At 36.6% G+C, this 14,796-nt stretch overlaps 1 protein-coding gene across 1 annotated transcript; it reads right to left on the bottom strand.

The window, feature by feature from the left end:
• Positions 1–9,889: 9,889 nt before the first annotated feature.
• On the bottom strand, positions 9,890–10,630 carry LOC130736141 (agamous-like MADS-box protein AGL62). Its single transcript, XM_057587987.1, has one exon. The coding sequence runs from the start codon at positions 10,628–10,630 to the stop codon at positions 9,890–9,892; it is 741 nt and encodes a 246-aa protein (XP_057443970.1).
• Between the last annotated feature and the right edge of the window lie 4,166 nt (positions 10,631–14,796).

Raw genomic sequence — 14,796 nt, 5'->3', positions numbered from 1 at the left:
GAAAGACGAATGAAGCAGAAGAACGATAAAATCAAAACGTCAGAAGGAAACAACGTCTATCATAGAAGGAAAGTTTCAATGTCTGAAGAATGACCGTTACAATCAAATTGGAATAGAGCTCAGAATAGCTTCTTGAAGAAGTATTGCAACACAAGATAACTTGTTCTGACAAAGTACAATGCAAAGTGAAAAGTACAAATGTGTCTCTATCAAATTACCATATCTTTACACCAACGGGTAGAAGCACAGACCTATGTCACCTACTAGTTGACAAACTACACCTTTCTGGGCAAAGGTATTCATCAAACAGTGCCTTGCATTTAATGCAACTAACATCAAGTACACAAAAGCACCGTTTGATCCAACAGGTATAAGCTCTGTGAAGAACACATCTAACGACTATCTTTCTCTCACAGAAGACTCAGAAGTATAAAGGGAAGATATGAAGACTTGCAGCGATAGCTTTTGCGCTCATAAGAAAGAAGCCTTCGGCTCACATTTCAGAAAAGATTATCACCATCGTCTGCTTCAAAACATGAAGAGAAGATTTTCCTTAGAGTCAAATCTCATTCCAAAATACTTTATGATTCATGGATTGAAATGTATCTACCATCGCTCTTTGACGAAGAGAAATCTGTAGAAGGAAACGATCTTGTGAAAGATTGTTTAAGGAGAAGTCCTACTAATACTTTGTAAAGAGACGTCGTACTAATACTTGTAAGGAGAAGTCCTAACAATACTTGTTTATGCCTGAAGAGGCAGTGACAAGAGAATACTCAACAATGCCTTAAGATGCATAAACAAAAATATTTGTATGGATAAGTCATTGATACTTGATTAGTGAAATCTTGGTATAGCTAAGGACTAGATGTAGTCCTATCGTTAAGGGGGTGAACCAGGATAAAAATGATGGTGTTCATTGACTATTTCTCTGTTCTCACATTTCCGCTGCACCAAACGACAACCACTCAAGCAACAATATTCTTAATCGTTTGGAAATTCAAGTTTTTGGATGACACAATTCAAACCTCCCCTTTGTGCTACTTACAATAACTTCAAATTTTATCCATGATAACCATAAGTCGGTTACCTAGCAAGAGTCCTTAGAGTTATATATATGGGATCAATCGTCACTTCCTATACCTTCTTCGTTAGTTTCTTCAGCCAGTCCTACAATTTGATCTTTGAAACCACGCTAGGTCTCGAACGCTTCATTATTATTTTTTTCTCCCTAGGAGTAATCTAGCTAGCTCGTGGAATTCCTCCTGCCGCAACTGCAAAGCATGAATTTCCTTGTCTATCGCGTTACTTTGGGTGTAAAGCCTAGTCTTTACGAGGGTGTGGTCATTAACATGAGCAAAAGAAGCACGATATTTTGATTGGAGGACGATAATCTCAGATTGGATCCGAAAGTGAGCCAGACGAGGGGCCACATGTTCATTCACCCGAAAGTGAGCAAGTAGTTGACTTTCAGTATTCTCGAGTTCAAGTTTTAGGGTCTGTGTCGGCTTGAAGCTTCTTTCAAGAAATATACTCGCACTTCTAACATTTTACATATTTTTCAGCTTACCCCTTCAAAGAATCATCACAAAAGCAGTGTGATTATATTGTGCTAGAAGTATTGTATTCAATATTCTATAAACACTGAAAATTCAAACGTGTGTGTTTGGAGGGATTGATTTACACTAATTAGGAATCTTATATTATTTTAATACCTTTTTGGACAGTTTTATTCTAATATCAACTAATCCAATAAATATTAATATTCTATATATTTGAAATTTCATATTATTTAGAAAGAATATATTGCGTCCCTAATATATATATATATATAAAAATTAATTTCATATTTATTTATATAATATGTTAATTCTGTTATATTTTCTAGGTATTGAAATTTTTTCAAAAGCCAATTGGCATTTAGTTCTTTTAAAAAATAAAATAAATAAATAAAAATCTTTAATTGATTGATTGATAAAAAAATTAATTTTAATATATTAATGATGTAATAAATAAAATATATTTGAGATATATCTGCTCTCATCATTCTAGTATTATCAGAATTGTAAGCTTTAAATTTTACTAAATATTAAGGCTTAATACATCAGAAGGCCCCTGAAATTGTAAAGGGAATCAGTTCCAGGGTCTGTAAAATTTTCGCATCAAATTGGGTCCCTAAGAATTTTTTTTTAATTCAATTAAGTACAAAGTATGTCGGCCACTGATGTGTCTCAATTTTTTCACTATCACATTATCCACGTGGCTTTTATAAATTTTTTTTAAATAACAACCTATGCCACATGATATGATTAAATGAAAATCAACATTAATTCCTAATTAACTAATGTCAGCCCTAATTAACGAATATGTGCCCCAATTAAGCCCCAAATTCCTAATTTGGACCCTAGTTGTGTGGAAGAAGATAGAGAGCTGGAGAGGGGAGGAGAGAACGGTGGTGTTCGCCCTGAAATCCTCCAAACGTTCCCCACCTTCGTCTACTCCTCCCTCACCAGCCATCTCAAAGATCCAGAGCCCTATTTGTCACGCCAATCTCAACTGCAGCTACCATGGTACCCCTGATTTCGCGATCTAGGTTGTCGACAAGGAGACAGACGCGCCGCGAGATTCTCCTCGACACAAGGACGACCAGATCAAGACCTTGAAGGCGGAGATCGAGCGGTTGCGTGACGGCGAGGCGAAGCTGAGGAACGTCGTAGAGGAGAGAGAGGCAAGGATTGAGGATCTGGAGAGAGAAGTGAAGGAGCTGAGGCAGGGGAACACGGAGAAGGATATGAAGGTGAGGGAACTGGAGCGGATGTTAGGGGTATTTCAGATGACGAAGGTGGAGGAGCGGAGCAAGAGGGTTAGGGCGGTGGCGCGTGACAACACTCGCGACTCGCCTGTTTCTGCCACTGTGTTCTCTTCACTTTGTTAACCCATCTGAGGCAGATTTGGTTTGCTGCATAATAGATAAGTTTGGTGGAAAGTTGACAAGTTGGAAGGATGGTTTTTGCTGGCTTGAACTTTGCTAGGATAGATGGTGTGTTCTGTGTGTCTCTGTTTTGGTTTTGTTTTGGCTAGTTTTAGCCTCTCCATTGTTTTCTGGGTTTTGGGTGATGTGAAGAGGAAGAGGAAGATGAAGGTGTTGAAGAAAGTAATTATTTCTGGGTTTGAAACATTTTTGCATTGCTTTAATTTGGGGAATGTGTATTCAGTGGGTTCATTGCTACGTTAAAATGCTAGGGTTGATTTTGTACAAGGTCTTTTAATGGTGGAACTAAAGCTGTATCTGATTTAGTTCCTTTCCCTTTTTTCTTTATCATTGACCGTTAGTTTCCCCAAAAAATATTGATTAACAATTAATCAAATTAGGGGCATTACTCTGATTAGGGATTAGTATTTAGATTAGGTTTTTATTTAGATTAGGTATTTTATTATGTGTTTTTTATGCTTTAATATGTGTGTTGGAATTAAAAAAAAATTATTATTTTTATTTAAATAAAATTAAAAAAGCCACATGGAATTGCTCAGTAGGATAAAATTGATGACTGGCAGCATTTGGCCTTAATTGAATTAAAAAAAATTCTTAGGGACCCAATTTAATGCGAAAATTTTACAGACTCTAGAACTGATTCCCTTTACTATTTCAGGGGCCTTAGGATGTATTAAGCCAAATATTAATAAGTAATTTAACTTACTAATTTGATAACCTCTAAGGCATACTTTTATCCAAATTTATATTGGTGGAACGAACCTTCACTTATTAGGATTAGCTCACCTGTTGAAATGAATATGCTCTCATTGCCTTATTAACATCATATAATAACATTATCTTTATTAATGTACATATCCTTATCTTATTCATGTAAACATCCACGGGACCACTATTATGATATATGTACCCACCTTCGTGTATCCACCACTTCCCCTATTCTTGGTAATTGGGGAGGATATTGGCCAGGCTAAACTAGGTTTTACCTGATCCCAGCCTGACCTATATTCTGTTTTCGTGACCCAAATTTAACCTATGACCTGTTAACAAACTGAGTTTTAAGGCCTAACCTATTATAACTTTTGGCTTTGCCTACTAGCTTACTTAAAAATTTATTTAACAGACAATTTCATCTAAAAAAGGTCAACAGGCCGGCGGGCTAATAGGCATTTTTATATATCATTGCATTTCGTTTTCAAATAAAGAAACTTGTATATCATTGCATTTCGTTTTCAAATAAAGAAACTTGTATAGGATTGTTTACTTGCTCTTTGTTATGCTATATTTTATACAATGTAAGTTCTTACCCTTCTGTTGGAATGATGTTCTATGCGACATCACTCAGGTACTGGAGGTAGAGATGTGGCTCATGAGGAGTAGCTTCGAAGAGTCTTAGCTTATGTTATTATTATTATTATTATTATTATTATTATAAAATGAGTGTCTTGCTCTTTAATGAAACACTGGGTAGATATTCTACGTTACTTTTACACTTCTGTTGAGAGGATTTTATAACCTCTCCTTATGGAAGTTGTTGAATAATTTTCTAAATTATGGCGATGTCGTACTGTTGATGGCCGAAGTGCCTATGAAATTCAGTTTTGAGTATGATGAATTTTATTGGAATATCAAGGAAGATAAACCTATTTAAATAAGTGATTTTATGCATCTTAGGATTATCTGGCTGGTTTAGAAATTTTATTGGCATAAATAATTCATTCTTTGGAAAGCATATGAACTTATAAATTTTCAAACACAATCAGTGTTAATTTTAATGAGTTTTCGTGAAGAAGTGTAATACTCCCTTGATATGTTTTTAAACTCTGATAAACGTTTTTAAATAAAACAATGGGAAAAGGGGGGTGTTACATTAGTGGTATCAGAGCATGGTCGGTGATTAGTAGACTAGGTTTATCAGCATGTTTATTAACGTGTTTAATTCTTTTTGTATTCGATGTGTGTTTATGACACAATCGGTACTGTTTTGGAATTCTCAGGACAATGGTCCCGAGTTGTTCGTTAAATGAAATTTTCGATGGCGAAAATTCTTAAGTGGGGGAGAGTTGTAACACCTCACTTTTCGTTATTAAGTTATTTATTATTTTATTTTAATTATTATTATGTTATATGGTAATTTGATAATTTATGTGATTTAATTGCATGATAAGGTCATTAAGTGATTTAATTAGATAATTAAGTGATTATGTGATATAGATAAATAAGGGGTTTAGATTTTATAGTGAGTAGTTGGGAGTGGGGCCCATTGTAAGACTATTTAAGGGTTAGGAGTGAATTAGAAAGAGAGAAATCAGAATTAGAGAATTGGAGAAGTTAGCAGAGAACACGTGAAAAGCAAGGAGAGGAGAAAAGAGAAGAAAACCTAGAATTTGATCTTCAAGAAGAAAAGGAACAAGGAGGCTTTGTACCGGTGTCATAGAAGGTAAGAGTTTGAATTTACCTTGTATAATTGTAATATAACAGAGGTTGAGTTTAACATGAAGGAACCCCCAACTTCTTTGAAAATTCAGAACTGCGAGACTGTGTTGAGTGTTAACATGTGGTTAGCAAAATTGAGTTGGAGCGAAATTGAGGTTATGGGGAAATTTGGGTTCTGTTCTGCCCGCAGATACCCTAATAGTCTGTACTGTAGAGAGCATAACTCTCGCTACAGAATTCCAAATTGAGTGAAACCAATTTTGTATGAAAGCTAACTCATAGGGTTATGTTGGATAATATTTTCATAATTTTTGGATTGCTGGTTCAAGACCAGAATTATCTGCAAGTTCACTCTGTTTGTGCTCGGAGACACCCTAGCAGCCTGTGTTGTAGAGAGCATAACTCTCTCTACGGAATTCCAAATTGGGTGAAAACAATTTTATATGAAAGCTAACGTATAAGGCTATGTTTGATAAAATTTCATAATTTTTGGACTCCTCTTTTAGTACTAGAATTATCTGCAAGTTTGCTATGTTTCTGCTTATTTCTGGGATTGATTCTGGAAATGGTTCTGATAATTGATGTGAGACATTTGATGATTTTGTGTTGCTAGTTTGTCGGTGGAGTAGTGAATGATTTTGATAAATATATTGAAGTGTTATTTTGTGCAATTTTGGTGTGATTTCCGTTATGGAATTTGGTGAGAAAATATGTTATATATTTGGGGCTGGAGTGGTCTCAATTTGCATGTTTTAATTTATGAGTTTTTGCACGAAATACACTTCATTTAGTCATCGGAAAACGGAGGTTTGTCCCAGAACTGGAGTGGTTCTGGAAGTCTGGAGTGGACTTCATTGACAGTTAACTGTCTGGAGTAGACGTGGTGATACCGCTAAGGTTAACAATTGCTACCACATGCATACATTAGAGTCTCACACACTCAGTTTCACGCTTTCTGTGGTTTTATGTGTTTGGTGAATTGTTTTGCTGTTGTGGTAAAGTCGAATTATTATTCTTCTTAAAACTTATAATTTTCTGAAACAACAATAAGAATTATGAAACTGTCTTGAGAGAAAATATTATAATCACTCAGATTTTAAAGAAAAGGTGAAGAGTTTATAAAGCAAAATCTGAATTGTTTACTTGCTCTTTGTTATGCTATATTTTATACAATGTAAGTTCTTACCCTTCTGTTGGAATGATGTTCTATGCGACATCGCTCAGGTACTGGAGGTAGAGATGTGGCTCATTAGAAGTAGCTTCGAAGAGTCTTAGCTTATGTTATTATTATTATTATTATTATTATAAAATGAGTGTCTTGCTCTTTAATGAAACACTGGGTAGATATTTTACGTTACTTTTACACTTCTGTTGAGAGGATTTTATAACCTCTCCTTATGGAAGTTGTTGAATAATTTTCTAAATTATGGCGATGTCGTACTGTTGATGGCCGAAGTGCCTATGAAATTCAGTTTTGAGTATGATGAATTTTATTGGAATATCAAGGAAGATAAACCTATTTAAATAAGTGATTTTATGCATCTTAGGATTATCTGGCTGGTTTAGAAATTTTATTGGCATAAATAATTCATTCTTTGGAAAGCATATGAACTTATAAATTTTCAAACACAATCAGTGTTAATTTTAATGAGTTTTCGTGAAGAAGTGTAATACTCCCTTGATATGTTTTTAAACTCTGATAAACGTTTTTAAATAAAACAATGGGAAAAGGGGGGTGTTACATTAGTGGTATCAGAGCATGGTCGGTGATTAGTAGACTAGGTTTATCAGCATGTTTATTAACGTGTTTAATTCTTTTTGTATTCGATGTGTGTTTATGACACAATCGGTACTGTTTTGGAATTCTCAGGACAATGGTCCCGAATTGTTCGTTAAATGAAATTTTCGATGGCGAAAATTCTTAAGTGGGGGAGAGTTGTAACACCTCACTTTTCGTTATTAAGTTATTTATTATTTTATTTTAATTATTATTATGTTATATGGTAATTTGATAATTTATGTGATTTAATTGCATGATAAGGTCATTAAGTGATTTAATTAGATAATTAAGTGATTATGTGATATAGATAAATAAGGGGTTTAGATTTTATAGTGAGTAGTTGGGAGTGGGGCCCATTGTAAGACTATTTAAGGGTTAGGAGTGAATTAGAAAGAGAGAAATCAGAATTAGAGAATTGGAGAAGTTAGCAGAGAACACGTGAAAAGCAAGGAGAGGAGAAAAGAGAAGAAAACCTAGAATTTGATCTTCAAGAAGAAAAGGAACAAGGAGGCTTTGTACCGGTGTCATAGAAGGTAAGAGTTTGAATTTACCTTGTATAATTGTAATATAACAGAGGTTGAGTTTAACATGAAGGAACCCCCAACTTCTTTGAAAATTCAGAACTGCGTGACTGTGTTGAGTGTTAACATGTGGTGAGCAAAATTGATTCGGAGCGAAATTGAGGTTATGGGGAAATTTGGGTTCTGTTCTGCCCGCAGATACCCTAATAGTCTGTACTGTAGAGAGCATAACTCTCGCTACAGAATTCTAAATTGAGTGAAACCAATTTTGTATGAAAGCTAACTCATAGGGTTATGTTGGATAATATTTTCATAATTTTTGGATTGCTGGTTCAAGACCAGAATTATCTGCAAGTTCACTCTGTTTCTGCCCGGAGACACCCTGCAGCCTGTGTTGTAGAGAGCATAACTCTCTCTAAAGAATTCCGAATTGAGTGAAACCAATTTTGTAAGAAAGCTAACTCATAGGATTATATTGGGTAATATTTTCATAATTTTTTTATTGCTGGTTCAATACCAGAATTATCTGCAAGTTCACTCTGTTCTGCTCGCAGACACCCTAACAGCCTGTGTTGTAGACAGCATAACTCTCTCTACGGAATTCCAAATAGGGTGAAACCAATTTTATATGAAAGCTAACGTATAAGGCTATGTTTGATAAAATTTCATAATTTTTGGACTCCTCTTTTAGTACTAGAATTATCTGCAAGTTTGCTATGTTTCTGCTTATTTCTGGGATTGATTCTGGAACTGGTTCTGGTAATTGATGTGAGACATTTGATGATTTTGTGTTGCTAGTTTGTCGGTGGAATAGTGAATGATTTTGATAAATATATTGAAGTGTTATTTTGTGCAATTTTGGTGTGATTTCCGTTATGGAATTTGGTGAGAAAATATGTTATATATTTGGGGCTGGAGTGGTCTCAATTTGCATGTTTTAATTTATTAGTTTTTGCACGAAATACACTTCATTTAGTCATCGGAAAACGGAGGTTTGTCCCAGAACTGGAGTGGTTCTGGAAGTCTGGAGTGGACTTCATTGGCGGTTAACTGTCTGGAGTGGACGTGGTGATACCGCTAAGGTTAACAATTGCTACCACAAGCATACATTAGAGTCTCACACACTCAGTTTCACGCTTTCAGTGGTTTTATGTGTTTTGTGAATTGTTTTGCTGTTGTGGTAAAGTCGAATTATTATTCTTCTTAAAACTTATAATTTTCTGAAACAACAATAAGAATTATGAAACTGTCTTGAGAGCAAATATTATAATCACTCAGATTTTAAAGAAAAGGTGAAGAGTTTATAAAGCAAAATCTGAATTGTTTACTTGCTCTTTGTTATGCTATATTTTATACAATGTAAGTTCTTACCCTTCTGTTGGAATGATGTTCTATGCGACATCGCTCAGGTACTGGAGGTAGAGATGTGGCTCATGAGGAGTAGCTTCGAAGAGTCTTAGCTTATGTTATTATTATTATTATTATTATTATTATTATTATTATTATAAAATGAGTGTCTTGCTCTTTAATGAAACACTGGGTAGATATTCTACGTTACTTTTACACTTCTGTTGAGAGGATTTTATAACCTCTCCTTATGGAAGTTGTTGAATAATTTTCTAAATTATGGCGATGTCGTACTGTTGATGGCCGAAGTGCCTATGAAATTCAGTTTTGAGTATGATGAATTTTATTGGTATATCAAGGAAGATAAACCTTTTTAAATAAGTGATTTTATGCATCTTAGGATTATCTGGCTGGTTTAGAAATTTTATTGGCATAAATAATTCATTCTTTGGAAAGCATATGAACTTATAAATTTTCAAACACAATCAGTGTTAATTTTAATGAGTTTTCGTGAAGAAGTGTAATACTCCCTTGATATGTTTTTAAACTCAGATAAACGTTTTTAAATAAAACAATGGGGAAAAGGGGTGTTACAAACTACACCTCAATAATTCCTAACTACATAGCATAGAAGTAATATAGAGGGAAAAAATTGCAAAACAACACATGAAACGGTGATTAAATTCCAAATCCTAAACAGTCCTAACTATATCACGTACATGAAACTAGTTAACCTTGTGTGCTATGACTGTTGAAAGAAAACTTGAACATGAAAAAAATAGGGCATCATCTTCTCATCATCATAGGATACTATCAGTAGAAACCAGGGGGTGGTCCTCCATGTCCTCCCATGTTGTTAAAGCCACCAAATAAGTGTTGAGTCTGCATCATGGGGCCCTGAAAATACAGTGGTGGAAATACCTGAGGAGGAGCTGGTGGTGGGTGGTGGAGAGGGATCATGGAATTCGAGGGTCCAGCGGCAAAAAAATGTTGTATTGGTGGGTTGATAGCGGCACCGCTAGCAGCAACATCACCTTGCATAGGGAGCATGTCAGAATAGCGAGTGACCTGCTTCTTGACCTCATCCAAGGCCGCCTTGAACTTCTCAAGTTGAGACTTGTCCATCTCTTTAATCAGAGAGGCCCCCCAAAACTGAGCTTGCATCGCATTGATCTGAAGATTAAGCTCCTTGTTGTGCTTGTTATCGATGTCGATCTGGTTGTTGATTAGGGACAACTTTGCATTTTGCTCAAGCACGTCAGCGCTACGCTGAGCCGTGATGTATTGCATGTTGTCAGAGGGTTGAGTTTGTCCCTCCAAGAGGTACTTATCAATGACGGTCTCCACACTTGGATGGCCAAATGAAAACACATTTTGGCTTGGCGAGGTGACAATAAGAGCCATCTCTGCACCAGAAAGCGTGCAAAGCTCATTGGCTTTCTGGAAGAGCCCAATGCGGCGCTTCGAGAAAGTGACCTGCATGTTTTTCGTATTTGTCATTTTCTTTATTTCAATCTTTTTACGACCACAACCTTTCTTTCCTGAGGTAGACATGGTTGTAGACGAATGAAATAAAGAGAAATGTTTGGTTAAGAGTTTAGTGGATGAGTTGCAGGACACATTTTGGAATGACATGAAAATGGGTCTTTTTATAGGCATTTTTATCTATAGATTTATGTCATATTGAATTTTTTTGCCGGATTGAGATTTTGTGCATATCCTTCTCTACATGGCTCATATGGTATGAAATTTATTTGAAATGAATGGTGCTTTAGGGAACTAATTGTTCACAGTATGTCTCTACTGGCGTATCAATGTTGGGATAAAATGTAAAAGACAGTTGTAAATGATATTGAGCCAACCACAAGCTGTAAGACTTGGATTTCCATGAAATAATTAATTTTATATTTTCTATTATTTATGCTTTAAACGCTATTTAAAGTAAAAAAATAAAATAAAATAAAATACTTTTGAAGTATTTGATAAGCGGAGTAATGTTTTCACCGTAGAAACATCACATAATTCTCGAATAGTCCTAGAGCGGGAATTAGACATTTTCTTTGTCTTCTTGAGAATTTGTGATTGATTTGGTGAGTTTAACTGCATATTGCTACGGCTTTTTTGTTAAGAATAAAATTCCAGGAAAGCTTTTGTGACACTCCAACTTGCAAGGTCACAATAATAACCCTAATAAACATGTTGCTTTCTCTAAGTAAATGTTATAGGTGCATATAATTTTTTTTTCAAAGGACGTCGTGCATAACTCCCAACAATAAACAGATATACATTCTTCCTCTTGTAACAACAAAAAAAATATATAAATTAGTCCTCACACTTAGACAAGTACATAGAGGCAACAACAATTGCTTAACAAAGACAACATCATATAAAATACAAAGAAGGGAAGAATCAGACCCAAATATGAAATCTGAAATTCTGGCAACCGTAGGACAGATGTTTTACCAGATGTCTAAGACATCTTGTATAACATTACACAATACAAAACAAACACTTTAGTAAGTTAAACAACAAAATAACTAAAGATCACACAAAAGATTGTTAACCCAGTTCGGTGCAATATCACCTACGTCTGGAGGGTTTTCACGCGAGAAAGATAATCCACTATTATAGAGAAATTGTACACAAAAGGTCTCACAGGAACTGCCCCAGTTCAACTACCTTTTCTACCTATCTCTACCCGTGGCTTATTACTTAGGTCTCCCCCTAAGTATGAGAAACCCCTCTCACACAATCACTGCCACAGTGATTGAACTCTAACAATAAGAGTGAAGATGATCTCAAGATCAAACAACTCACAAAACAACTCTCAGCCTAGAACAGTAACACAAAGCTGCTGAGAGCACAATCACAAGTATGAACTAACAAGAGTCAACCTAATTCACTCAACACGAAGCGCACTTAACAACTAGGTTTCTGTCTTCATAAGTAGCAGTCGACCAGGCTTGTCTTCCATGGGCTTGAGCGAGCAAAATAGTCCATACTAAAATCAGGAAGTTGTTAATGAAACAAATCTGCATAAAATATTCAAAGATATGTTTTCAGTAGCAGATAAAATCCACTACTAGAAATCTCTTCAGAAACAAACACTGACAGATTAACTCAACAGATAAGAGCACAATGAAGATAACAAGGTAGCTTACACTAATTCCAGCAACATAGCTATTAACAGCAGCTATAAACATCCAAGTGCAGTACAAAACTAGGATCAGAGTTCAGCACAACAGAAAACCACAACAATCACGCCACTTCACTTCACGGTAGACAAAATAAGCACACATCATGAACTACTGCTACTTACTGCACCACAAACTACACTACTCCCCCTTATTAGCACAATTTGGCAAAGGCTCAAAGAAGATCAATGAAGTGGTATCATATTAATTCATAGCAGCCATAGTAGGTGATCAGAGTGCACATAAATCAAATCCAGACTTATTACAGACCATAAGAGTAAAAGTCATAGAGCCAGCAGGCTTCATCAAATACAACTGTTCTGTACTAGGGCAAGCTTATGTAAGAGAAAGACAAAAAGTAAACCCTAGCAGAGCACTAAAATAGCAAAACTACCATAAAAGGAATATTCTCATTAATGCTGAAAAAGTTGGTTTTGTACAAGTGGATGACCTCCCCTTTTATAGAGGGGGTGGTCATGATATGGATCTTTCCTATATTTGGGCCTGACAATCAGGGCCCAAATCCCCGTACACATAAGACAAATCCAAAGGAATCTTCCAGCTGGCTTGTGGGTCCATCACCTAAGGGAGGGCAATGAAGCTCGTCATGTTGCCTTTCCCGCCTTGGCTATCGTCACTGGTTTATTGTTCATTTTGGGCGGGACATAATCTTCTTTATGTCCCGCCCAGTCCACATGCCCCCAAGACATGAGACTCGAGTAAAGAGTTGAAATGTCTTCATCATGTTACCTAGTAGTTCGCCTCTATTGTTTATTCGTTCATCGCCATTTTACCTTCGTTGTTACATCGCCATTTTCACGCTTCGCCACCTTTGTTGCCGTTTCAAAGATATGTCGCCATTAATCATAACCGTCAACCACGTCTTTTCAACTGACGCACGTATCCTTATTTTCCGGGATTTCGTCATCATTTGTTATAAATGCAATCTTCAGTTGCGCGTCTCGAGGAGTAATGTCTTTTCGCTTCCTAACTTTTCGAATTTCAAATCCCACGATCCCACGATCTTCCCCCACTCATTCTCTCTCTTCCTTTCTCTCTATAAAATCCCCTTTTCACTTTTCATTTTTCACTTTTTTAAAACTTTTGCTCTGAAAACCCTTTTCACCGCAGCTTTCATTCTCTTCTTTGAACTCCGGTGAACCTTTTCTTCCTCCGGCCGTCGTCATTGCGCGGTGCTCCCCTATCGCCGACGTTCTCCTTTCTCAAATTCACGTTTCTCCCTCTGGTTAGTTTTTCTCTTTCTTGAGACTCTTCGTTTACTTCTTTTTTCTCTGACTCTGTTCATCTTCTTTCTTCTTTTAACTCTGTTCATCTTCTTTTTACTTTTAACTCTGTTCATCTTCTTTTTATGAAACTGCCTCGCATGTCTTTACCAAACGCTAGCCTTTCTTCCCTAGAACTTTCTTCACCCTCCACGGAGTAGGAAGTTGTCGCCCCCTCTATAATTGAAATTCATTCCTCGCCTTCTACCCATGATGATTCCGGTCCCGCCGGCTCTGTAGACTCAATTCTCTCCTCTAATGGAGATTTGTCTTCACCTGAATGGCGCTCTGACGTGCATTTAGTTGAAGATAAATGTCTGTTGCATTCTATCTGGAGCAGCGTTGGGAGCATTAGTTCGCTTCGAATTTCTGCTCAAGGGTTCACGAAGATAGATCCCGCCACCTCGAATAATGAAGATCATCTGTTGAATGTCCTCCCATGTGGCGAAGATGACTGTGTTCTGTTGCGTAAAGAACCAGACGATGGATCGCCCGATTTTTTCTTTGTTTATGGCTATTTCTTCTTAGATTTAAACATTAAACTTCCTTTCTCGCCGTTTATATGTCACGTTCTTTCTTTTCTGAATGTGGCGCCTTGCCAACTCCAGCCCAACGCCTGGGGTTTCCTCCGCTGCTTTGAAATTCTTTGTGAACACTTGAGTTTCACTCCAACCTATCCCTTGTTCTTCCTTTTCTATAAATCAGTCACCACTAAACCTACTTCTGTGAAATGGGTTCCACTATTAGCCCGTAAGAACATGAGTCGGTTTACCGCCCTTAAAAGCCATTACAAAGTATGGCAGAAGAAATACTTTAAAGTTGTGGAGTCGCCCGAAATAAAGAACTTGTTCCGAGATTCTGACAATAACCCCCTCTTCCCTTTTTACTGGACAAAGAACCCTCGCCGAAAAATATCTGTTTCATACGACGCCTTGGATGAATCTGAACAAGGCGTCGCCGATTACCTCCGCACACTACCAGTAATTTCCGGTCACGACTTGATTGAGGCGTCGAAATCCGGCACTTTAAATCAATTTTTTAGTAAGTTTATAATCTTTGTACGTAACTTCTTTTTCTTTTTGTTCATGTATCTCGTCTAATTGATGTTTTCCGTACAGCTACGATGGGAAAAGGCAAGGTTGACGCGAACCCACTCAAGATGAAGGAGTACCTCGCCCAGTCTGCTGCGGCGGCGAAAAAGAGGGCCGCCGAAACTGAGCAGAAGAAGAAGAATGAAGGTACC

Source organism: Lotus japonicus, chromosome 2, assembly GCF_012489685.1.
Source record: "Lotus japonicus ecotype B-129 chromosome 2, LjGifu_v1.2".
In the NCBI taxonomy this organism is placed as follows: Eukaryota; Viridiplantae; Streptophyta; class Magnoliopsida; order Fabales; family Fabaceae; genus Lotus; species Lotus japonicus.
Note: the sequence above shows the minus strand (reverse complement) of the source record. Positions and strands in the feature narration are given on the sequence as shown.